Raw genomic sequence first — 22,502 nt, 5'->3', positions numbered from 1 at the left:
TAGAGAGGGACAGATGGATTCAACATACAAGAACAAGATGACCAGCAGTGAATCAGAACTTGACAAGAGTTAAAGGGACGGCACACCCCAAAATCAAAAATACATATTTTGCTATTCCCTGTAGTGCTGTTACTCCATCTAGATTGATTAGTGTGAGTTGTACATTTTGGAAATATCCACTGTAGAGATGTCTGCCTTCTCATGAATATAATGGAACTAGATGACACTCAACTACATGAAAAATCACCCTACAGCTAAATGTGTATGTTTCATTTTGGGGTGAATTGTTCCTTTAAGTCTTGGGTCTTATGTTAAGGTAGACTAGGTGAACAACAAACTTATTTATAATGTAACCTGCTGTTGACAAAAATCATAAAATGAAAACCTCAAGGCTTGGGATTACTATGAATCCATTTAGCTTTCTGTATATTCAATAAGACAAAGAGAAGTCTCTGATCTAACAGCGCACGATTTTAAAGTAGAGATTAAAGCGTAAAATCTGGAAAATCTGTCTTCTTTGAAGCCACTTAATAAAAGCTTCTATTCACGTCTTTGTAGTATCTCGCTATTTTTTGTGAATTTGCATTTAACCAAAAAGCAGTCACTGTTTTCATCAGTCTGCTGAGTGTTGGTTAATCCTCTACAGGCTGGAGGGATTTGCCTTCAGCTCTTGGTACTTACATACTCATTGAAGTTGCTCACAGGCATCACATTAACACTGCTTTAGTAATATTAACATTTCATTGTCTGCTCTGCTGAGTATGCAGGAGTCAGCAGTGTTACCTTTCTAATTTTCGCAAATGTGCAACGCAAATCTCCAATAACAATTAGGACTGTTATTTTGATTTTATTGACAGGAACTGATCAGCACTGACCCACCTGGAGAATCACAGAGGAAGGTGTCTGGAGATGAATCTCTAGCCAGCATCCTCTTGGAGCGAGGCCTAGAGGGATTCTGACTGTCGCTGGCGTCTCCGCTGGCAGCAACCCCAAAACTAGCACAGGGAGGTTAATCACACACACATGCACGCTTTTTCAGCCCTTATTAAACACATACGTTTTGTTCCAAATGACACAAAACTGATAATTGTCACATTTAAAACTGAAAAAATGCTTTTATTGGCCACTTGGGGGCACTGTAACACTGTAAGCACTACACTGACATATTGTTACCTTTTAAAAGTTGCTTACGACAAATCCAGCTGTTCATTAGGAGTGATGTTTGTGTCCACCTGATAAGTGCTCGTTCAAATGTCTTTTAGCTCAGTTTTTGGTCGCCACCATCTGCTCAGGAAAATATGTAGCCTTTCAGTTGCTAAATTCTTCACTTTATTCTCCAGGTGGTGACTAACTTTGTCTGCCTGTTGTGTTGGGCAGGTAACAAATGGTTGATTTATCAGAGCTTGTGTTTTTGCTGAAAACAGCTACCTGCTGCAGCTCTAAATAACGCTGGTAAGAGCGGTGAGAGGCAGTAAACTAAAACATTGAGCTAAAACATGCCAAAAAGCTCCATGGAGCTGAGATGAACTACTAGGTCATGTGATAATTCCCTGTTGGGTTCCTACATTACATACACATCTATACTTTAGCTCCAATATAGACAAGGACTTATTTTCTGGCTACATACAGCCTGGTTTAGACCGTATTTTAAAAACATCATTATACATTCAAAAATGCATAAAAACCTTGAAATATATATAGTAAGCACTGCACAGCGTGGCGTTTCTTACCATAACTTTATTTTTTCTCACATAAACCGAGGGTTAGGGGCTTACACAGATTTGATCTTTACCAAAAGCTTTCAGAATTTAAGGGTATGATTTGGAGTGATGTATCGTTTAGGAATGAAGTGAGAAATAGTGCTGACATCAGTAGACGTAGTCATTTGATTACTGTTGATATAATAGATATCGATATGGATTGTGGATATATTTATTTACAGACTGCACATGCTTTAATTATATGTTCTTATCTTAGTAGAGTTCTGACCTTTTGCTGAGCTGCTGTGGTAAAGGAGACAGAGTTTTCCCCGGGCCTGTGTTCTCCTGCAGCTCTGACAGGCTGGACTGGCGAACTCCGATATACGTTCCCCGGGGCTCAAAGCCCTGAATACACACACACACACACACACACACACACACAGATAGACATCAAAGCTAAAGACATAGTGTTGACACTGGTGCCCATCAATGCGCTGCAGCAGCTTACTGAATGAATTAGCATAATAAGCAGCCAGTGTTGTTCTGAACTGCCAGAGGAAAAAAAAACACCCTGAGTGAGCTTGTTTGGTCGATGAGTGTTTGATGTTATCCCCACACTTATGATGCAGATACCCTTGTGTAAGCCCGTCTTATGACTCATCCTTAATGATGCATTGTGGGGATTCACGTGTTGCACGTCTAGAATAATCAGCTTTTATCCTGAAAGCGCGCGTCTGAAAGGTGAAACGATGTATTTAATTAAGAAGACAGCGAGCGTGATCGAAATTCAATGATGTTCATTCAATCAGAGATGAGACTGAAGTTAAAGGGGTACGTCGGAGATCATCTGTCTTTAAGGAAAGAGTAATTAACATTCAGCCTGAGGTGGTGAGGGTGCTGTGTACTGTAGACTTGACAGAGGCGTGACAGCAGAGACACATGCGCCTCAGGATAACATTTGTATGTTTTTGTCAACGTGTTCGTGACTGTGTCTGTCTGTCTGTCTGTCTGAGACTCACCAGCAGTGGGTCAGAGAAGTCTGGCAGTGGACCAATCAAGAGTCCAGCCAGTGAGCATCCAAGCAGCAGCACGGCACAACCCACCAACACAACCAACGGGTAGTCCACTATCACCTGAGAGTAACTGCAAAATAGAAAACCACAGGAGAAGAAATGTAAAAAAAAAAAAAAAAGAAAGAAAAAAAAAGAAAAAGAAGAAAAGCTGGATCAGCAATACCTCCGGGTTTTAAAGTGAAAACTGGTTTCACTACTCACTTTCTAAGGATGCAGTAGAGTCCTCCATCCCTGTAAATATATGAAAACTTCAATAATGCAAATGACTCAACACAACTTTAGGACTATGGCCACAAAACTTTTCCTTTAAACACACCTCACTGTCACCACATGTCGCTGCAGCGGTTTCTGTGGCCCGCTTTCATTCGACCCGTGCAGCCAGTGGCATCTCACCGCGCCGTGATGAGACGTCTGATGAGCAGAGCTACAGCCGCGTCCCGCTTTCACCCCTACACCTGCTTCGCCGCGGGGACCTGTTGTGTTCGAATGGCTGTCGTGGCAGGCGTTTGGTTTGATTGGCCCGTAATGGCTGCAGTGGGGGCATTTTCTAGGGTGTAGTGAATCGTAAACTCCAGATTGAGGACCTCGGGGGACCTGGAGAGGAAACAGAGGAACGTATTTTGAGCGCTTCCTAATCTCTGATCTATTTTCTAACATTTCGAGACAGTGACGCTGTCTTAATGGATCCATAAACATTTATCCTAGAAGACAAACAGCATAGTCCGCTCAGACATACTTGGTGGTAAAGCTGGCAGGAGGACGAGGGTCTGCCGAGGCTGCTGCAGCTGTCACACAGCTCCCCTTCAGACTGGATGACTGTCAACTGGGCCTCAGTGGCACACTCGCTGTCAGGAGGGCACAGAGACAACGCCGGGATCTCACTGAGGGGAAGAAAAAGACAGACAGGAGGAAGATGGGTGAGGGGGTGTGAAAAGATAAATAAAAGAGATGGGAGATGTAAAAAAATATAGTAACAGGAGAGGAGAAATGATTGACAGATAAGCAGGAGAGGAGGGAAGCTCTGGTAAGTCGAGGGTTCAAAAGTTCAGTATGAGACAGTGCAAATATGCAGAGGGGAATGTTTATAAAACTTAGGCATGACAATCTGTCTCCCCACCACAGGCTGACTGACATCTCAGTTTCTCGACTGCATTCTTTGCTCGGCTTCACCTGGTATTCAACGGAGAATTGAGCAGGCCAGCAGAACTAATGAGGTAAGGAATGGATTTCTGGCTACTGGAAGTGAGGAGGCCCAATTAAAAAAGAAAGGAGGCAGGAAGAGAGAGGGAGAGAGGGTGAGGGACTGTTTTCGCATCATGTCACTGACCCCATTATTAGAGAGGTCGGTGACTGTCGAGGAGAGATAACATAACACTGAGCAAGGACTCGTGGGTAATGGTAGAAGTCAGGAGAACCCTGGAGAGACGAGTGAAATGATACGTTTCTCGCGTCTATATTTGTAAAGTATTTCATTCTCATTCCTTCAGTGTGTGTTGCTGCAGGCTCACTTTATGAAAGTTGGTTAATTATAAACAGTATTTATATATATATATATATATATATATATATATATATATATATATATATATATATATAGATATAGAGAGAGAGAGAGAGAGAGAGAGAGAGAGAGAGCCACACTCAGTGGCTCTAGGGATGACAGTGGTGGTTGTTTGGTTGGTTGTTTGGCCCATTACTTTGGTCCAGATTGAAATATAACTGCAGATCAACTTGAAACTTTTGTTCCTACTGACTTTTGGAAATGTGTGGTCTTGACCATTTGGGGTTTGCAGTGAATGTATGGGTAAACATTATTCCTACTCGACGTTCATGTGTTAGCACTCTTTTGGCTCAAAGTACAGCCTCATGGAGCCACCAGCATGGCTGTAGACTCAACTCCTTTTTCTGCTATATTAACATATTCTCAAACAAAAATATGTACTGCAAAATGCACCGGTGTATTATAGGCCCTAAACTCCACTGTAAATGTTGGGCTTCAAAATATCATTCAAACCTAAAGAACTTCAAAGTGGAATTCCAAACATGTCAGGCTGAATTTGGAGGAAATGTGTATAAAATGATGCGCAAGACTTATGAAATAAACAAATATATTAAGATTATGTAGTTTTGATAAAGAGCTGGGACAAAGTGATCCATAATACACTGTATACTGTATACACTATTGTCAAATAATGTAGAGAAAGATGATTTTCTACATAAACCTAAAGGAGGGGTTTGTATATTAGGGGTTGAATCTGACTAAAGTTTTGCTTCGCAGTCCACCAGAATAATTTATTCCAATTTTACTGAGCGTTAGTTTCCAGAATTTGAATGTTAGCACGTCTTAAAGTCTCATTATAGTGTAGATAAATAGACCGAGCTGAGCTGCTCAGTAATGCTCCAGTGGTGTCTCACCAAAGGGGCCACGAGGTCTGTGTAGTCTACCACATGCTTGTTTTTCCACAGTAGTCTGGATGCAACCGCACTTCCTGTCTTGTCACCGTGGCAACGAAGTAAGTCAACAGAGCCTAAATGACCTCACGCAGTTTTATTAGCATCCGTAATAAGGCCAGAGATGATGAGTGGCCTGTTGAATTGGTGGTATACAGTAGCAGAGAGATTATGGAGCAGATTAATGGTTGGAGCTCGCTGTTTTGTCTCTGTATTACAATAAAAAGTGTAATATGATCTAAATAATAAATAGCTCATGGTGTACTCAGCAGCACTTTTCTCGCATAACAAATGTTTGCCGTGTAGTTTAGCCTGGAGTGAGTGGGTAAATACACTCACATAAAAGGTACAGTATTTTTATGGCTGTGGCGCGATAAACTCCATCCAAGCAGAACACCTTATGTTAAATCATTAGTGGGTAGTGTGGAACCTGTGCCTGGCAGCCCCCTCTCTACAGGGTTCAGGATAATTGTTAGTATTTAAGCCCATTACTCCTCTTTGACGGGCACACACACACACACACACACACACACACACACACACACACACACGAGGAGAGCAATTTGTGAAACTCATCAATATTTCAGCAGATGAATACAAAAATACATCCAGGAAGGTGTCACTGTGCCGCTCCCCACACACGGGAGAGAAAAAGGATGCTTACGTTGTCGCTGATGTCAGAATGACAGAATGACATCAGAAATGTGAGAGACATCAAAACAACAAAGCTGAAACAAGAAAAGAAAAGTTGCTCCCTCCCCGTTGCTCTAAACTGTATTCTTAGCCTGTGCCCAGAGGATTGTAATTCAAACAGCACAGAAAAGAAACTGACTGATTTACAGTGTGTCTATGACAAGCAAGAAGTCTAATCTCTCTTTGCTGGAAGGATGTGAAAACCCTCTGGTGGTTAACGGCTTAAGGAGCTCTCTGGATGCCTTGTCCTTGAAATAATGACACACTCAATGAAAAGAGAAAATCAGACAAATTCCATGAGGTTTGGAGTCCCTTTCTTTCATTCTCGGAAAATTGTGATCTTGGGGAAGCTCTGGAAACTTTAATTTGATACTTTCATGGAAGTGCATTTGTTAACATCCAGTCTGATGCTCGGTAGTCCAATACGTATCAATGCCATCGGTATGTGTTTGTTTTGTTTGCGTTCTTTATGTTTTTGCCTTTGTGGGTAGACGGTTTACATTGTTATGAACATTTCATTTGTTGTTTAAAGCTGCACTATGTAGATATCAGGAAGAGAAACATGGTCATTGTTTTTTTTTTCATGCATAAACAAACTAATCAAACAAACTAAACAAACAAACTCTTTGTTTTCATTACTCAATAAATAAACTGACCTCAAAGGACAACACAGTTTCATACTGTTTTACTTTGTTTATATTTGGCGGACCCTGCCACGCTTCTAGCTTCTGGGGACCTTATCCTCCTCTGAGAGCAGCTTTTTTATTCAGTTCTAAAATATTGTAAATATTGTAAAATATTAAAATTCAGAGTTTGTACTTCTTATCCAAAACTACATAGTGCCCCTTTAATGTATTTATGTGATTTGCCCAATCAAAACTCAGTGAATACAAGCTTACATACATAATAACTGTTGCCAGGTCATAATGTATTAAAATTACCTTATATATTACAACAGCTATGACATACTATTGTCTACAGTCAAAATATTTGAAACACCTCACACTATAAAACATTATAATTCAATAGCATCACAAACTGGAGCCTCAAAAATGACAAGTAAGATTTATCGACGCAGCACTAAAACATTTTCATTTGACAAAAAATTAACATTATCACCTTCACAAGGGGAAGATTCAGCTCTGGCCTGTTGTACTGGACTGCTTTATCTTTAGCTAGGTTGACCTAACAACGACTGATTGTATGCCATGGCTGAAGCATTCAGGAAACTTCACTGTAGAAATACTCTATCATAACCAAAAGTCCTGCCTCAAGTAGTGGTGCATAAGTAAAACTAATCAGTGCGGACAAAATGGCCCCTCTAGGTGTTACACAATTCTATTTTATATCCGATAATTATTGAAGATGAGTTATTGTGCATTTTACTGTTGTAGTTGGTCGGAGTGGACATTTTTACTATACTATACACGAGGTGACTCATTTTATCACATCCTTCTTTGGTATGTAATTAAGGTTGGTTTATTAGATTCATTTCCTTCCCTTCTAGCTGTGGTCCAAACTAAGTTTCAGCTCATTAAGTAAATCTTATGGGTGATAATTCAAGCTGTAACAGCAGTGTTTAAGGACAGCTTCAAGGCACTAAAAAGACTCCAGCAGGAAGAATAACAAAAAAATTTCACAAGCTTAAGACTGTCAGCTCTCACTACTCTCCCCTCTGTCTCTTTCCCTTTTCTACAGCATGTCTCTTTCATCAGTTCTCTGGCTGCCAGTCAGTGTCGTGTCCCCAAACATCTCCTAAACCGCCAATCACCCACACATACGCATGAAAAAAAGGACAAAAGCTCAGGCTGAGTGCAGGGAGGCAGACTGTTAACCTTCCTAAAAAAGAAAGCTGGTATCTGTGGGGGCGTTTATTTAGAGGAAAAAGACTTGGGGGTCTGCCCCTCGAGGTGTAGGAAAAGAAACCACGAGAGGATCCTCGTTGGAGAGACAAAAAAAAAAAATGTGGCCTGTCGCTGCTGAGCCAAAGGATGGCAGGCCTCAGCTGTTTCCAGCCCTGACTGTCATGTTTGAAGCCCCTTGGCCGTTTTTATATGCAGCAGCAGAGTGAGTGACGGGGGTGACATCAGTGACCCGGAGAAGCAGGAGGCTGATGACACTGAGCAGATCTCGCAGAAGTCAAATAGAGTGTAACTGTGACAGAGGGAGAGAGAGAGAGAGAGAGAGAGTGTGGGTGTGTCTGTGTGTGTCTGTGTGTGTGTGTGTGTGTGTTTGCGTTGCTGCATCAAGGGGAAACAAATGATTTTCCATATGTGTATATATATATATATATATATATATATATATATATATATATATATATATATATATACATATATATATATGTATGATATAAACCAAAGGGACTGGCTCTGGTTAGCATCTCCCTAACACACTGATGAGCAGTGTGATCTCTTGAATTAAAAAGAGGATATTTGACCTGGACCATGTAAGACAGCAAAAGTAAGTTGACAGACACACGACCATCTATTAGTTTCAGTCAAACATAATCAAGGAATAGCAAAACAATGTTAAAATGGCAATTCTAATAGTGTAATGGGGAAAAAAATAAGAGCAGCAGTAATCATATCCAGTGCATTATCCCATTGTGCACAGCTGGACTGAACAATACTCACATCGGCCACCGGAGGGTAAGGACACATCCGCGTCTGCTGCTGTAAATCTCAGTTATTTTTCCCACAGTAGTCAAGTTACACACTCTGCACCAGAGATAACAACACGCAAAGAAAATAAAAACCCACCTCTGGCAAGCCTGCTGAATGTCCCTTTCATCTGTGGGAGACTCATCCATCACTATCGCATCCGTGCTCTCTCCTATTCTCGAGCAAGCCTCCATTTCCCCCCCCCCGAATCCGCTCCGAGACTCGACCTGAAAGAAGGCAATTATGGAATTTGCTGTTGTTTAACGAATTGGTTTCCAGCAGCCTCCATCTGCCCGGACTTGAGTCCACGAGGATCAGAGGTGCGGGCTTGTTTCTGAGGCTGCTACTACAGAGCAGCACCGGGGCTCTTTGGGTTAATCTGCCCCGAGCTGCGCGCTGATTGGCGGAGCCGCCGTGATGCTGAGGACGCCGCCTGGTCGCTGTCCAACCGGTCGCGGTGCTGGAGCACTAAAGTGACGGATAGTATGCATCAGTGGCCGCTTAATTGGCTCGGGCCGCAGCTACATCTGCTGTTTAATGTCCGTTTTGAAGGTGCGCAGACAACGATGATGTGATCAATTACAGCAGTCACTTTACCGGGACCTCCAGCTGCTCATCACCGCGGTGCTGCACACTCACAGTGACCTACATATCAACTGAGGAGCTGAAATCCAACCGTAAGAGCAACTACCCCCAGTACCCTTTATTTAAATCTATACCAGTGTATAAGGAGGAGACGGAGATCATCGATGTTTCAATCGTTAAGTTGAACAAAAGCACAATGAATACAAAGACAATACAAGAAGAGGTACTTTTTCTTAAGCTTTTATAAAAGCACAGGTGGTAAATGCATGCAAGAATCAAACTGAGAGTTTAAAAGTTTCAATTGTGCTCACGTTGCAGGATTTAATATAAGTTTTAAGTATATCACACTATGGATGAAGGGTTTGTACGTTGTTTTGTTTATGGTTGATTAAATTTTACTAATGTGTTATAGATCAGCTGTTAACGATCAAAAGGAACAACTTTTGGGTTGCCAGGTTGTGGAAAAATGTGTTTGAGTAGCTATATCCTGTGACTATGGAGGACTGAATCTGCCAAAATCATAAATTAAGGAATAAATACATTTTTATTTTGCCTCTGTATTTAGTACCGTTGTACTTGTTCAACTACTTATGTACTTTCCAAATATATTATCCATTTTATTTATTCATTTATTATTATTTTTTTCTTATTTCTGATTTCAGTCCTCTAGATATAAACACTTATTCAGACCAAAAAACACAAAATCTTATTTTATTGACATGTACACTCCATCCCTTGCAACCTTTAAAACCAGGAAAAGACCACACTCATACCGTAATCACGATATACAGAAGTGAAGATGGTTTATAGTCTCATATCACGATAACAATATAATATCAATATATGGCACAGCCCTGGACTGAAATCCCCTGATTGGTGAATTATTAACTCTCCCAGCTGCAGGCTAGACGGCTTATTAGAAAGTGAGACAAAACTACCATCATTTATTAATGATTTGATAACATTATTACTTTGTTCTTTCCTCACAGAAAAATGATTTTTTTTCCCAAACCCAAAAGCTGTTGTAATAAAAGTTTGTAGCTGATCAATAAAGCAATTGTAAATGAAAAATAACACAATTGTTGGGACATAGTTCAGAACAGTTTAGTAATTCATCATCAAAGCATTACTATCTATCTATCTATCTATCTATCTATGAAAGCGCTTGTGGGAAGTTTTCAAGTGTGATATTGATCTTCAGATGCCAAAAAAGAAGCTTTATTCCTAAGAAGATAAGAGATGAGGAGAAAAGAAAAGAAAAGAAGAAAACAAGGCAACAGAAGGAAACAGAATATGACTTTGGGGTACTTATTAAGAGGAGTGAGAGTCAGCCAGAGCCGACCGTCTCACAAAGAATGGAGAAACTGTGACACAGCAGACTTGTGTGACTCTGCTAATGAGGCGGCCGCTGGTCTGGCTCTGGTTATAAATATGAATCATGGCGCTGGGCCCTTGTGTCTGAAGGGCCACCTTGGAAAAAAAAAGAAAAAGAAACGATTTATTGGAAGAAAGGCAAAGATCAGGAAGAGGAGGGTGTGAGAAAGTTTTGTGGGTGAGATAAAAGTCCCGTTTTATGGTTTTAAATGAGAAGCAGAGGCGGCCGAGGGGGGATATCTTTATTTTCATCTCAATAATGGAGCTTCATTTTGCGCTTCAGCGAGTCGTGATGTTCAAAACGGATTCACAGATAGCAGAAAAGCAGTTGATTAAGTGCAATCTGAATGATTCAGAGCTGTTAAATGTGGTTCAAAGGATGCACGTGAGAGCTCAGAAAGCCAGTAAGTGGACCTTTGAGCTCGGACCTCCTTAACGATCTTCATGCTCAAGTGTTTTGTGCTATATGGGCTAAACAAAAGGCCTGCTGTGTTGGTGGTTGGCATGGAGTTTTCTGAACAGCCTGCTCTGCAGCTGACATGGCTAATGCCTCGCTGACTTCAGACACTGATTAACTTACACTGCCTGGCCTGCAACACACATGCGTACATACACACAGACACACAGACACACACACAAGGAAAAAACACCCAAATACACCACACAGGCACGAACTGAATAGCAGGCACACACATAATGAGAGGCTGCGGAGAAGGGGGGCTTGGTTTCTGGCTGGTACGGAGGTGACAGCCATAGTAATTTCCTGTGGCAGATCTCTGTGTGGAGTAGTGATGCGAGGGGAAACACTTCATTACAGCCTCAGCGCTGCCCGAAGAGCTGTGAGACAAACACAGTCGGATAAATAAAGACAGAAACATGGAAGACCGTGTGGAGACGAAGAGGCAGAGTTGTGTGTTTCTGTGTGATGTTAGTGAACAGTGAGAAATCAATCTGTGTAATTGGTTGTTTATGGGCGAGGGGGAAACAGGTGTTCTGCTGCCACCTGTCGGGCAGATTGCGAAGGCGTCAGCAGCCAATCCCTCTCTCCATATTAATGCAAAACATATGAACATAAAAAAAAAATTTATTGCTGCGTCTAACAAACACCATCTTTGTTTTAGATTTGGGGGGAAATCAGCCGGATTACTCATCCAAAACAACTCAGGATTTCTTTGTGATCAAAACAAAGTTTAAAAGTAGTTAGTAGTTAAAAAAGTGTTTACACTTTTTCCTTTTTTTGTGCGTCTGTGTTGGATAAAAGATGTTGTTGTTTTTTTCCTTTGGCTAATGCGATTCTGTATCCGACCACAGATGCAGTGTGTGATTGCGGCTGTGAAATCAGCTGCGGACAGCGCCTTGACGCGCGGATTGAGTGACAACATGAGGTCGAGCTCTCCTGCAAAGTTGTTGAGCCGGTGTAAAGTTACGAGCGCGCAGGACACACCTCTAGAGGGAGTTCCCGGGGAGGTGGAAACAAGGAGCTGATCGCTTCTCTCCTGCAGGAAAGTCAGGAGTCCTTTCACTCGGAGCCAGCCTACGGCCGCCGTACGTCCCTCTCTCCAGCAGCAGTAGCCGTGCCACGAGAGGAAAATGCCCGGCGGGATGGGCAACTCTTTACGCGCGGCTGCCCTCCTGGCTTTCGTGGTGCTTTCTATTCTGGTGTCACTTTTGATAAGCAGCGTGCAGCAGTTCGGAGCGAGGATATCCCACTTTTCCAATGCAACTCTCGCTGGGGATGATGATGGGGGAGACTTTGCGTCTCTCCGCGGGGCGTTGATCCACCAACTGAACCAGAGGCGCAAAGAAATCATTCCGCTGCTTTTACCTGATGATGATGATGATGGTGATGATGATGATGAAAACAGACTGCCCGGAGAGAGTCGACATTACTTCCAACTTGATCAGGATCCAGACTCGACTTTGGATAACAGCCTGTGGAGTGAGATCACGCATGGCTCGAGGAGGGCGCATATGGATGAAATGGGTTGCGATTCGCTGGTGGACATGCAGGCGGTGGAGGTCCTCGGGTCTGGATACACCAAACTGGTTGTCAAAGTGAGGCTGGCCGGGGGTCAGCCCGTGGCGTTAAAGCTGGTCAACGAGCAAGGGATAGACATGGGGAAGTGTGTGGAGGATTTTAAAGACCCGCGAGGCTGCCGAGAGCTCGTCTCTTACAAGCTGAAGAAGGAAATAGTCCTGTTGCAGAGGCTGCAGCATCCGAACGTCATTAAGGTAAATGCCCCGTCTGTCTGCCTTGTGTGCAGAGCTGAAAGGGCTAACTCTCCTTAAAATCAATTAATGTTTGAGTCATGTTTTAGGAAAATCTCGGAAACCAACTTCTTGACTTTGAATATTTTCTTGTTTATTTACTCCTATGTGGTAGTAAACTGATTAACCATGGGTTATGGATAAAACAAGCCATTTAAAGGTGCTCTATGTAGTTTTGGTAATTTACAATATCAAGAGGGTAATCCCACAAAAATATATTTTTTGTAATTTTTTATTCCCACAACTGAATAAACGATGTTCTCAGAGGGGAATACGGCACCCAGAACACATGTTGAAACCAGAAACGAAGCAAAAGAGTCTGAAATTGTGTTTTCCTTTGACGTCGGTTTCTTTCTTTCACTCATGACTGACTTTTCTCTTCTTCTCCTCCCTTAAAATGTCCTCTCAAAACTACATACTGCACCTTTTATGGACGCAATCTTTGGCTTTCTTAATCACTGAGCGCTTTTTTCACCATTTGCTTACATTTTATAGACCAAACAACTGATTGATTAATCGACAGTGAAAGTAATTCTTAGCTGCAGCCCTACTCCTGTGCACATTTGAAGTAAACCTTTATGTAGGCCGCACCAAAACTCTTCAGGTTAACGTCCATATGCCGTAAAGACATTAAAGTTAGGGATTCTCTGACGTTAGCAGCTTCTTTCTGAACACTCGGAACTATAGCTAGTTTATAATGAAGATTTTCCATAATCCATGTACCACTGCTCACATTTTCCTTTGTCTCACGCACAGTGAGCTGGATGAAAGGCCTCATTGGCTCTGCAGGACCTTCCCATGTAATTAAATTAAATTCACTGACCCTCTTCTGACCTTTGCGTCCAGTTTGGCAGGAGCAGACAATGTGCCTCTGTCCTCTCTACTATCCTTGGTTGCATCTGAAACCCCCCGCGCTCGCACACTCAAACCATTACAGCCCAATTTAGTTTTGAAACTGAGCGGACGAGTTTGTTTCTCTTATGCGGCGGTTGTGTGACGGCGGTGTGTGTCCGACAGCTCAATCGATTTATTTCACAAGTGTGCACAGAACATTCCCCCCGTGGGCTAATGTGATTTTACCGTCACAAGTCTGAGCTGTAGAGTGTGTAAGGCTGGCAGAACATCATGTCCTCGCGATTTAACCTCAAGAACTTTTAGACACGTTAGCCTGCTGCTCTCAGCAGAGTTCAAATGCAAACAGTAGCATACTGACCTCTTTTTACTTTCTTAACCACTGTGACTAACCACAGTTATCCTCCACTCCACAGCTCAAGGGTCACTGTGCAGGGGATTCAGGAGGAGGAGAAGGAGGGGAAGGAAGAGTCACAGTCATTCTGGAGCAGGGGAATCCTCTCCAGATGATCCAGCTGCTCCAGAGTCCCTGGGAGGACAGATTCAGGGTAAGCGCGTCAGCTCCCACTAACAGCTGTCGATACGCATGCTCTGTCATTTATTCTTTGCGCACGGCAAAGTCCTCCTCGCACATGTTGCACGGATGTATGTGTGCGCGAGCCCTCCTGCTCATCTTGGCAGGAGAGATGAAGGGGTGAGAGATGAGGGAGGCGGACATTTGAAACTCCTGGAGGTCCGACATCTGTCCCTCGGTGAATTTGATCAGGCCGTGGCTGGAATGGAGATGGGTCCTGGAGTTAATCCACTGCAGGCTAGGAATGTCATGTCATCCCACACACACACACACACACACACACACACTAGGATCCCTGGAGTGTAAATTCATCCTCTGTTGACTCCTGCTGGGAGCATACCTGTGATGGGGGTCGACTCAATCTCTGTGTGTAGTTGCTACATAGTGAGGACTGTGGCAGGTTACCACAAAATGAGGACGTTTTGCAAAATGAGGACATTTTACCATCACAACTTCAAATTGCTGTTGTAAGATTATGACTTTGGTTTGAAGGGTTACGTTAGAATCAAGTTAGGGTGAGGCATTCAGCTGTGATGGCTGTAGAAGGGAATGCAACAATGCAGTGAGGGTCCTCACAAGTACAGAGGTACAAGTACGTCTGTGTGTGTGTCTTCACGCATGAATGTGTTTGAAAAGAAAGAATGGCTGGAAGAGGGACCAAAAAAAAAAAAGTCTGAGCATGCACGCTTTGTTTTAGGATTAGCAAAAGTAACATCCCAGTCTGAGAGTATCATCTCAACTATGGGCCTCATTCTGCTGCATCACCCAAATAGCCGTTCATAATACCCCCCTCGAGCTGCTCGGCCCCTTTCAGCAACGTTGCATCTGCGCAGGCTACAGTAATCCGGGGGTGTTCGGTTTCACCCAGCCCTGTTATTACAGAGCTTCGATCCCACCAAGTGACGTCCAGGAGACTCGGAGCATTACCTAACACTGCAGCTATGTTTGTAATGTGACAGGATCATTTCATGCTCTGACCATCCATGGCTAATGCTTTTATTTTGCCTTCAGTAGCTGACTTATTTTCTCTTTCTGTTTTTATTATAGGATTTAATTTGTACTATAAAACCAGTCTCAGGAAATGGCTTGCAAATGCGGTTGCTGTAACGACTTACGAGCAAATAACTAACCATTTTTAGCTGTTTAATGAATCTTAATTACATTGTCCAGAGTGTCAACTTTTCAGGGAAAAACAAGTCTGTTTTTAGCTTGACCAACAAGAATTTCTTTGGTTATCCAAACATCTGTTTTAAGGTTTTATTTGACAAAACGTTGGAGGGAACACGTAAAGTAGAGTCGTAACTAACATTTCATTAATCAGTCGGTCTTGATTTAGTGCTGAAATTGTAACTTGATAAACAGAGGATTATCAATCAACAGAAAATAAGCAACAATTTGGCAGTCTAATCTATGGCATTTTCTTAGCAGAAATGCAACACAAATCCACCGTTTTCAGGTTTTGCAATTTCCATTTTTTTTTGTCTCCATGACAGTTAAATCTGTACTTTTGGGATTTGGATTGTTGGTTGGACAGAACGGACACATGATGGCCAATTTAATATTTATTGTATGACTGATTAAGCAAAAAGTAAACAGATTAAATAATTAAGAAAATATTGTAGTAAATCAATCCGTAAGTGTGCAATTGAAAACTGCCTGATAACACTGTGACATCTTTAGATTGATATTTTTTCTGGCCAACATTAGAAAGCCCAAACATATTACATTTGAAATGGTACAAATGAGCAAACTCCTCACATTGGAGACATTTTGAGTCATTTAATTGATCACTGTAACTGTCCTTAATTTACATTTCTGTTGACTTATAGACTTATTAATTCTACTCTAGTATAAGAACAATATGTTTCTCCTTAACTACTTTTCTGAGCACTTAAACAGTCATTTATCTAACTGATCCGGTTTTGGCATGTCTGATCTCATCCAGGTGTGTCTGGATCTGGTCAGGCTCCTCCACTTCCTGTCCCAGTCTCCTCTGGGCTCCGTGGCTCTGCTGGACTTCCAGCCCCGGCAGTTTGTCACCGTCTCCGGCAGCCTAAAGCTCACAGACCTGGATGACGCCAGCGCTGAGGAGACCTCCTGTCAGACAGATGCGGACTGCACCCTCCAGTTTCCACACAGAAACTTCACTCTGCCGTGCTCGGCCCGGGGAGTGTGTGAGGGCCTGAGTGAGAAGAGGAACATTTACAACGCCTATAGGTAAGAAAAGCGACAGTTTTACGACATGATAGACGTGTGATGAATGGAGGGAGCAGCAGCGACATGGATGATTGCTTAAATACGGGTCCAAGTGACACCTAAAATGCTGTTGATTGTAAAGAAATACAGCTGGAAATTTGATGGAGGATATGTGATGAATAAATTGGTAGTATCGGTGGGAAAAAAAGGAGTCCTGCCTGTTTTAAAACAGCCTTCAGATTTCTGACAGCTTTATGGACTGTTTGTTTTAACACCCTTGTGAGACAAATCGTCTTCTAGGGGAACTATGTGATTGGGCTTGTCTTCTTTCTGTCTGACTGAATATGTTGTCTGTGCCTGGCCCCAGGTATTTTTTCACCTACCTGCTGCCTCACCAGGCCCCGCCCGGGCTCACACACCTGGTAGACCACATCATGAACTCAACAGGTGAGGACGAGAGACGTCTTGACATGATGGGACGTTAACCATTGAAGATCAGAGAGCAAATCTTTCCATCATTGTAGTCGTGTGATGACATGCCTCACTCTTAAGGGCTTCTTTTTAATGAGCTCGACAAGATGCCTCATGACATGTAACACCGTAATGAAAACAATTTGTTCTGCGCTGGGATCACGCGACAGGGGAACACAGAGAGGGGAAGCAAACAAATCATCCATATTGGATGAATATGATTTTATGTCTGTTGTCAGTTAGCTCTTTTACAAGATTGAATGCATCATGTGTGTCCAGGGGAGCTGAGAGCTGACATCAATCAGACGCTGGAGGCCTTTGAACACATCCTCCTCCTCTACAAGTCTGGCCTGCACCTGGACAACTTGCCTCCATCAATAATCAGAGGTAAGAGCTCAGGAATGAAGGCAGCTTTTATAAGATACAGTGGGCCCTCTTGTAGACCCTTTTCTTCTTTTTTCTTCTGGAGAATTAGCTTTTTTGTTCCCCTCAGACAGTCTACACCCCTGTTTTCATCTTGTATCTTTAAAAAAAATGAAGGGGGGTCGTGGTGTTTCTCCACGCCCGGGCTGCTTTGACAGGTTTATTAGGCAGCTGGAATGAGAGGACAAGACCAACAAAGTGGGATTAATCCTGCGTGTCTCTGGCTCTGAAAGCGCAGTCGGCGTTCATTTAAAAAAACAGTGCTGGGATTACATAAGGTTATTCTTTACACAAGAAATGTTCTGTTTGCTTTCGGGATAGTCGTAAAGAGATTTTTTTGCAAACTTTTTGTCCAGCTTTTGAAATATTTATACGAAAAAAACCCAAAACAAAATAAATTTGCCTTTTGAGTGTAGTCATAGTCAGTTATTTCTCTGCAAACTTTCCAACCCACTTTTGTGTTCTCTCAGTATAAGCACTGAAAGTCCTTCACTTTTTCTTCTCCTCAACTCGCTTCCCTTCACCCCCACCCCTCCCTCCTGAGCCGTTCCTCTCAGCTCTATGAAATATTAATAACAGAATGACTGGCTGCGTTCCTGTGGTGAGATTTTCCGTCCCCCAGATGCTGGACTGTTTATATAGCAGCGCTTTGTGAATTTAATCACAGATTCAGGGTAAGAGGCCTGGGCGCTGAGGCTGACACCAGGAGGGAATGTTTTAGCTTAACAAGGAGGTGCCATGAGTCAACCCTGCTGCTGCTAAGTGTGATAAGACCTTAAAAAATGTGTGTGTGTGTGTGTGTGTGTGTGTGTGTGTGTGTGTGTGTGTGTGTGTGTGTGTGTGTATCATTTTGTCATATTGGAGGGGGTATGTTGAAACAGAAATTGTTGTTTGGTTTAGGAAAAACCTGGTAACGTTTTTAGTTTTGTAAAGTTAAACTTAATTTAGCCTCGTTCAGTTTGGGAAATGTATTTGAGGTGATTTATTGGATGAGTTGGATGAGAAACTCAATACCACTCTCACTCTCGGTCTCTCTCTCTCTCTTGGTAAATATACAGCTATAGCTAGTGGCCAGTTGCCCTAACTTATCATCATTAGCACTGGAAACTTGAGGAAACGGTAAATATGTAGCTAGAAGGCAGTCAGCACAACCGAGAATACCAACTGGTACGAGGGGAGAACGGCTAGCCTGCCGTCAAGACATAACAGCATTGTAGAAGGACGTTCCTGGCCCCTGTCAAGAGATACTGCCACATGTAACCACCTGTAAAATGGTGACTACAAGTCATAAGGTGTTAGTTGGAGCTTCTCTTAAGTTAGAGAGGACAGCACCTCCCTCATCCTCTGCAAAAAAGGTGGGGTTTTATTTGATTTTCCAGTATTTGGATTTGTTTTACCATAAGATAGTGAAAGGTTAGCTTTTTCAGTCTGCTCCCAGTCTTTATGCTAAGCTAAGCTAATCCACCGCTACCGGTGTTTGCTTCACAGTAACACACAGACATGAGAACAAAGACTAAACGCTGTGTATTATGGTTACAATCTCTGTTTCATTCGAGATCCAAACAGTGTCTCCCGTGTGACGCCTTTGCCTTTTCACTGACTTTATTCGTCAATCTTTTCTTTGATCGTTCGGCCATAGTGACAGTTTATCCTCAACGCGTGCAGGGACCGAAAAAAACAGTGCACTGCTTCCAGAGCGAGTCTGCTGCGTTCGCGTCGCCTACCGTCTCAACAACCAACTGCCGCTGGGTGATGAAAAACAGGTCTCTAATTGTGCCCTGCTGGTGCTTTTTCCAAGGAATGTCGCCACAAACGCACCAGTTTGTTATACTGCGAATGCAAGTGCTTTGATCAATGGGCCTTCGCCTCAATCATCATTGTGTTTGCCTCATTTGCTGATAGATAAGGACTTAACAGAAATTTAAATGAAAAACTTCAAGATTATTGCTTTAAAAAATAAAAATAACATATGGGCTCATTAACTCGTCTCCCCTCAAAAGAGAAAAAAAAAACAGAGCTGCGGCCAAAGACATAACTGCGCTTGATAAAAGAAGCCAAATGGCAAGACAGCTCAAAGACAACCACAGTGTGTGTTAACGTGTGTGTGTGTGTGTGCGCGCGCGCACGTGTGTGTATAAGAAAGACATCATCACATCCCAAGTCTTAATTTGAAATTGCTGACAGATGGAGATTCATTGGTTATGTGGATGTAACTTTTCCACTGTTGACATCATCTTTGATTTGTTGGTGGAGGCCAGAGTCTCATAAAGACGTAGTTTCTTAAAAACAGCTTTTTTCTTGCAAGTCAAGATGTGTGCTGAAAGGCAAACTGTAAATTCATTTAGGACCTTGAGGGGCTGCCATAAACGTCTGATATCCTTTATGTTAATATGAAGGGAAAGCTGGTGTCCTGCCATTCATCTTAAACACAAAGAGCTTATATTCATACGTCTCTATCTCCTCAGCAGCTGAGGCCTCGCTCCCCAGCAGGCCTCAATTTTCCTCTCCCTTGAGAAGGATCCTCGAAACACTCCTTCTCCTTGTTCCCTTGTCTCGGGCCCAGAATTCAGATCCTCGTGTCTTTTTCCTCTATAACAATACCCCCACACACACACCGGCTCCTGCCATTTAGGAAGGTTAACAGTTTGTAACCGTGTGCCTCCTCCATACAGACTCACAGACGAGGCTTTTGTCCTCTTCTGGTGTGTGTGTGTGTGTGTGTGTGTGTGTGTGTGTGTGTGTCGGCACATGTGTGCAGGCTTCTTTCTCATGGCTCCCGCTAATGTGTAGCAGATGATTTAAGGCCAGATCCACAAGGCGTCTGACTGAAAGAGTTATGGTGATGAATGTAACGCAAATGTTGGGCAGGAGAGAGGTGAAGAGAGGTGATTGAGTGATTGTTCAGGTGCGGAGAAACAGTTTGTCAAAGAAAAGAAATGAAAATGTTATCAAATGTAGATTATTTTTATCGATCCGTGGTAATGACGTTGGCATTGACATATGTAACAAAGGAAAATGTGCATTTGTCATTGCTTAAAACACGTAGTTTATTGATTTACTGTCAGAGAAATGATCAGCAACTATTCTGTTTTGCTCTTTTTCGAGCAAAATTGCTTTTGTGGTTCCAGCTCATCAGTTTTAGGCCTTGCTTGCATTTTGTGGGAATAATTATTAAGGACATTTCAGGGCTGTCGGATGTTTAAAAGTATATATATTTTTTTCCTTCAACATATGTACAATTTAACAGAACTCAAATCGTTTCACTGACTTCTTATTTTTGTAAAAAAGTTTTGCACTATATGAATCCTTCTGCTGCTACTACAGCAAGCAAATGGCCTCCAGAAATTATAGTCAACATGAAGCAGCTGAATTTGTGTTGAAGTATCTTTTACCATTTAGCTGTCAGTCACAACCATATTAGGAATCCCTTTGAGTCGGCTCAAGCTCTGCAGCTGCATGATAAAGATGCCGCAGCCTCACCTTCAACCTGTTTTCCTGCTCGCTCTTCTTCATGTTCTTATCTGTATTCTCATCGTTCGACGCTGCACAGTATCCGTTTCGCCCCCGGGGATCATTAAACTTTCATCTTATCCTCAGAGAGCGCTCCAGAATCTTTCAGTGGCCTCATGTTTTGAAGTGGCATCTCCTCTTTCTGTGGTTAGATTACACCGTGATGCGAGGCATGGGGACCTCTGGGAACGTGGAGTACCGCTGCTGGCCGTCGTACAGCCAGCAGGGCTGCGTGCTGTCGGTGCACAGCGCCAGGGAGGCAGCGCTCATCTGTAACTCCCACTCCCAGTGCAGCAGCTTCACTCTGACGGGACAGAAGACATGGACGGGTCAGTGAAGAAGAACATTTTTTTTTTTTTTTTATTGCATTTCAGCTCACTTTGTTCTGAATGAATCTCATTACACAAGTTAAATCAGCACCATCATGCACACATGATGAAAATGCTTTGTAATTAGCACATATAATTACCCAGTAAATCATGTCCATCACATGACTGAGACTAGTGAGTAAACAGCCGCTACTCCTCTGATCTTTTCCTGAAACTTTTGAATGTCGAGCTGTATACAGTAATTAAAGATATGAAGTCGAAACATGTATTGATGTTGCAGATGTGTTTAACATGGCTTTTTTTTCCTCTCCTTTTTTCTTTTTCTTTTTTTTTCCCTGTGCTTTGCAGGTCGCCTCCTGGCCTCCTTCAGGAGCAGCTTCGCTCATCTGGTGCCTGACGGGACATCAGAGGTGTACGTGAAGAAAACCACTGCCCCTGAGACGTCCACGGTGTGAGGCAGGGAACAAGCAGAAGTGTTTTCGGCCGAGCAGGATGAGAGATAACAAGCAGTCAGTGATGTGCGCTTAAGATGAGAAAACGTCCTCCTCGCGAACATGTTGAATGCGCGACCCGGCTCGGCAGGCGTTGCAGGAAGGAGCGCAGAGGCCGGGCCGAGGAGGAGGAGACGTTTGAAGTGAGGCAAGTGAATGTGATGTATTTATAGGGCTTCTGCTCAGTGACTGTTTGATGTGCCTGCCAGTTCACTGCCTTTGCCAACTACTATTTAAAGGGATTTCCCTTCAGGTACAATTTAGGAGGGGAGAGCCTTGTGCCCTCGACATGTTTTTTTTTTTTTCTACCTTGTCTTTATTTGCCATGTGTGTTGGCTTCTCTTGTGAGGTCGGGTCCCCGTTGTAGGGATTTTTAAGCCAAAGAGGTAATAAGAACAGCCGCCGCAGCTCAGCGTTTGAAGCCTGAGGACGAGAAAGAAAACAAGCTCTTATACAAATACACTTTGATGTTAATGCGCTGAGGTTGCGGCTGTTTTTTCATGGTTCTCCGGCTTAGCTGCGCTGTGGTATGAGACGGCAACAACCATGTAAGTTTCTTACACGTCAACAATGAGCAAAGATGATTAGAACCATTCCAGAGCGGTCTGTTTTTTTTGGTTTTTTTACATGCTTTTGTAAACTTTAGTTTATAGTACTTAGTTCATAAATATTTATATGATCCAATGAAATGTAATTGTTCTTACATGATTGTGCGTTATAGCTTACGTGCACCTTGTGGGTGAAACTTATATTTTCAATGAAAAATTATTTCACGTCAGTGTTTTTTTATACTTTACTTCTTGTAATTGTACAGTTTTGTAATTATATAAAGGTATTGTTTCTACTTTC

At 42.6% G+C, this 22,502-nt stretch overlaps 2 protein-coding genes across 4 annotated transcripts in view; one reads left to right on the top strand and one right to left on the bottom strand.

Annotated features, from left to right (window-relative positions):
- disp2 (dispatched RND transporter family member 2) overlaps positions 1–8,983 on the bottom strand; it is a 16,462-nt gene extending 7,479 nt beyond the window's left edge. Inside the window, exons 1-7 of one of the 2 annotated variants that reach the window (XM_030443659.1) lie at positions 8,680–8,983; positions 3,510–3,654; positions 3,090–3,367; positions 2,975–3,004; positions 2,720–2,843; positions 1,990–2,105; positions 880–995 (exon numbers count right to left, since the gene is read on the bottom strand). In XM_030443659.1, coding sequence (XP_030299519.1) covers positions 880–995; positions 1,990–2,105; positions 2,720–2,843; positions 2,975–3,004; positions 3,090–3,367; positions 3,510–3,654; positions 8,680–8,774 — 904 coding nt within the window. In that variant the 5' untranslated portion in view covers positions 8,775–8,983. Of the gene's footprint in view, positions 1–879; positions 996–1,173; positions 1,959–1,989; positions 2,106–2,719; positions 2,844–2,974; positions 3,005–3,089; positions 3,368–3,509; positions 3,655–8,679 lie in introns of those variants that run through there. The other variant, XM_030443660.1, reaches the window with a different exon arrangement.
- On the top strand, positions 3,901–22,502 carry pkdccb (protein kinase domain containing, cytoplasmic b). 2 transcript variants are annotated; one of them, XM_030443665.1, is made up of 8 exons: positions 3,901–3,987; positions 11,851–12,771; positions 14,076–14,207; positions 16,179–16,450; positions 16,797–16,876; positions 17,180–17,287; positions 20,986–21,162; positions 21,511–22,502. In XM_030443665.1, the coding sequence occupies exons 2-8, from the start codon at positions 12,130–12,132 to the stop codon at positions 21,615–21,617; spliced, it is 1,518 nt and encodes a 505-aa protein (XP_030299525.1). In that variant the 5' UTR covers positions 3,901–3,987; positions 11,851–12,129; the 3' UTR covers positions 21,618–22,502. The 2 variants fall into 2 exon arrangements, with proteins under 2 accessions (XP_030299525.1, XP_030299523.1); XM_030443663.1 differs by lacking the exon at positions 3,901–3,987 and adding an exon at positions 8,999–9,257.

Source organism: Sparus aurata, chromosome 16, assembly GCF_900880675.1.
Source record: "Sparus aurata chromosome 16, fSpaAur1.1, whole genome shotgun sequence".
Lineage (NCBI taxonomy): Eukaryota > Metazoa > Chordata > Actinopteri > Spariformes > Sparidae > Sparus > Sparus aurata.
Note: the sequence above shows the minus strand (reverse complement) of the source record. Positions and strands in the feature narration are given on the sequence as shown.

What these genes read in the sequence shown, in the direction of transcription:
- pkdccb (XM_030443665.1), top strand. Translation starts at nt 12,130, where the DNA reads ATGCCCGGCGGGATGGGCAACTCTTTACGCGCGGCTGCCCTCCTGGCT. An exon ending in AACATTTACAACGCCTATAG is followed by an intron (nt 16,451 to 16,796) that starts GTAAGAAAAGCG and finishes GCCTGGCCCCAG; the next exon opens with GTATTTTTTCACCTACCTGC. An exon ending in GGGACAGAAGACATGGACGG is followed by an intron (nt 21,163 to 21,510) that starts GTCAGTGAAGAA and finishes TGTGCTTTGCAG; the next exon opens with GTCGCCTCCTGGCCTCCTTC.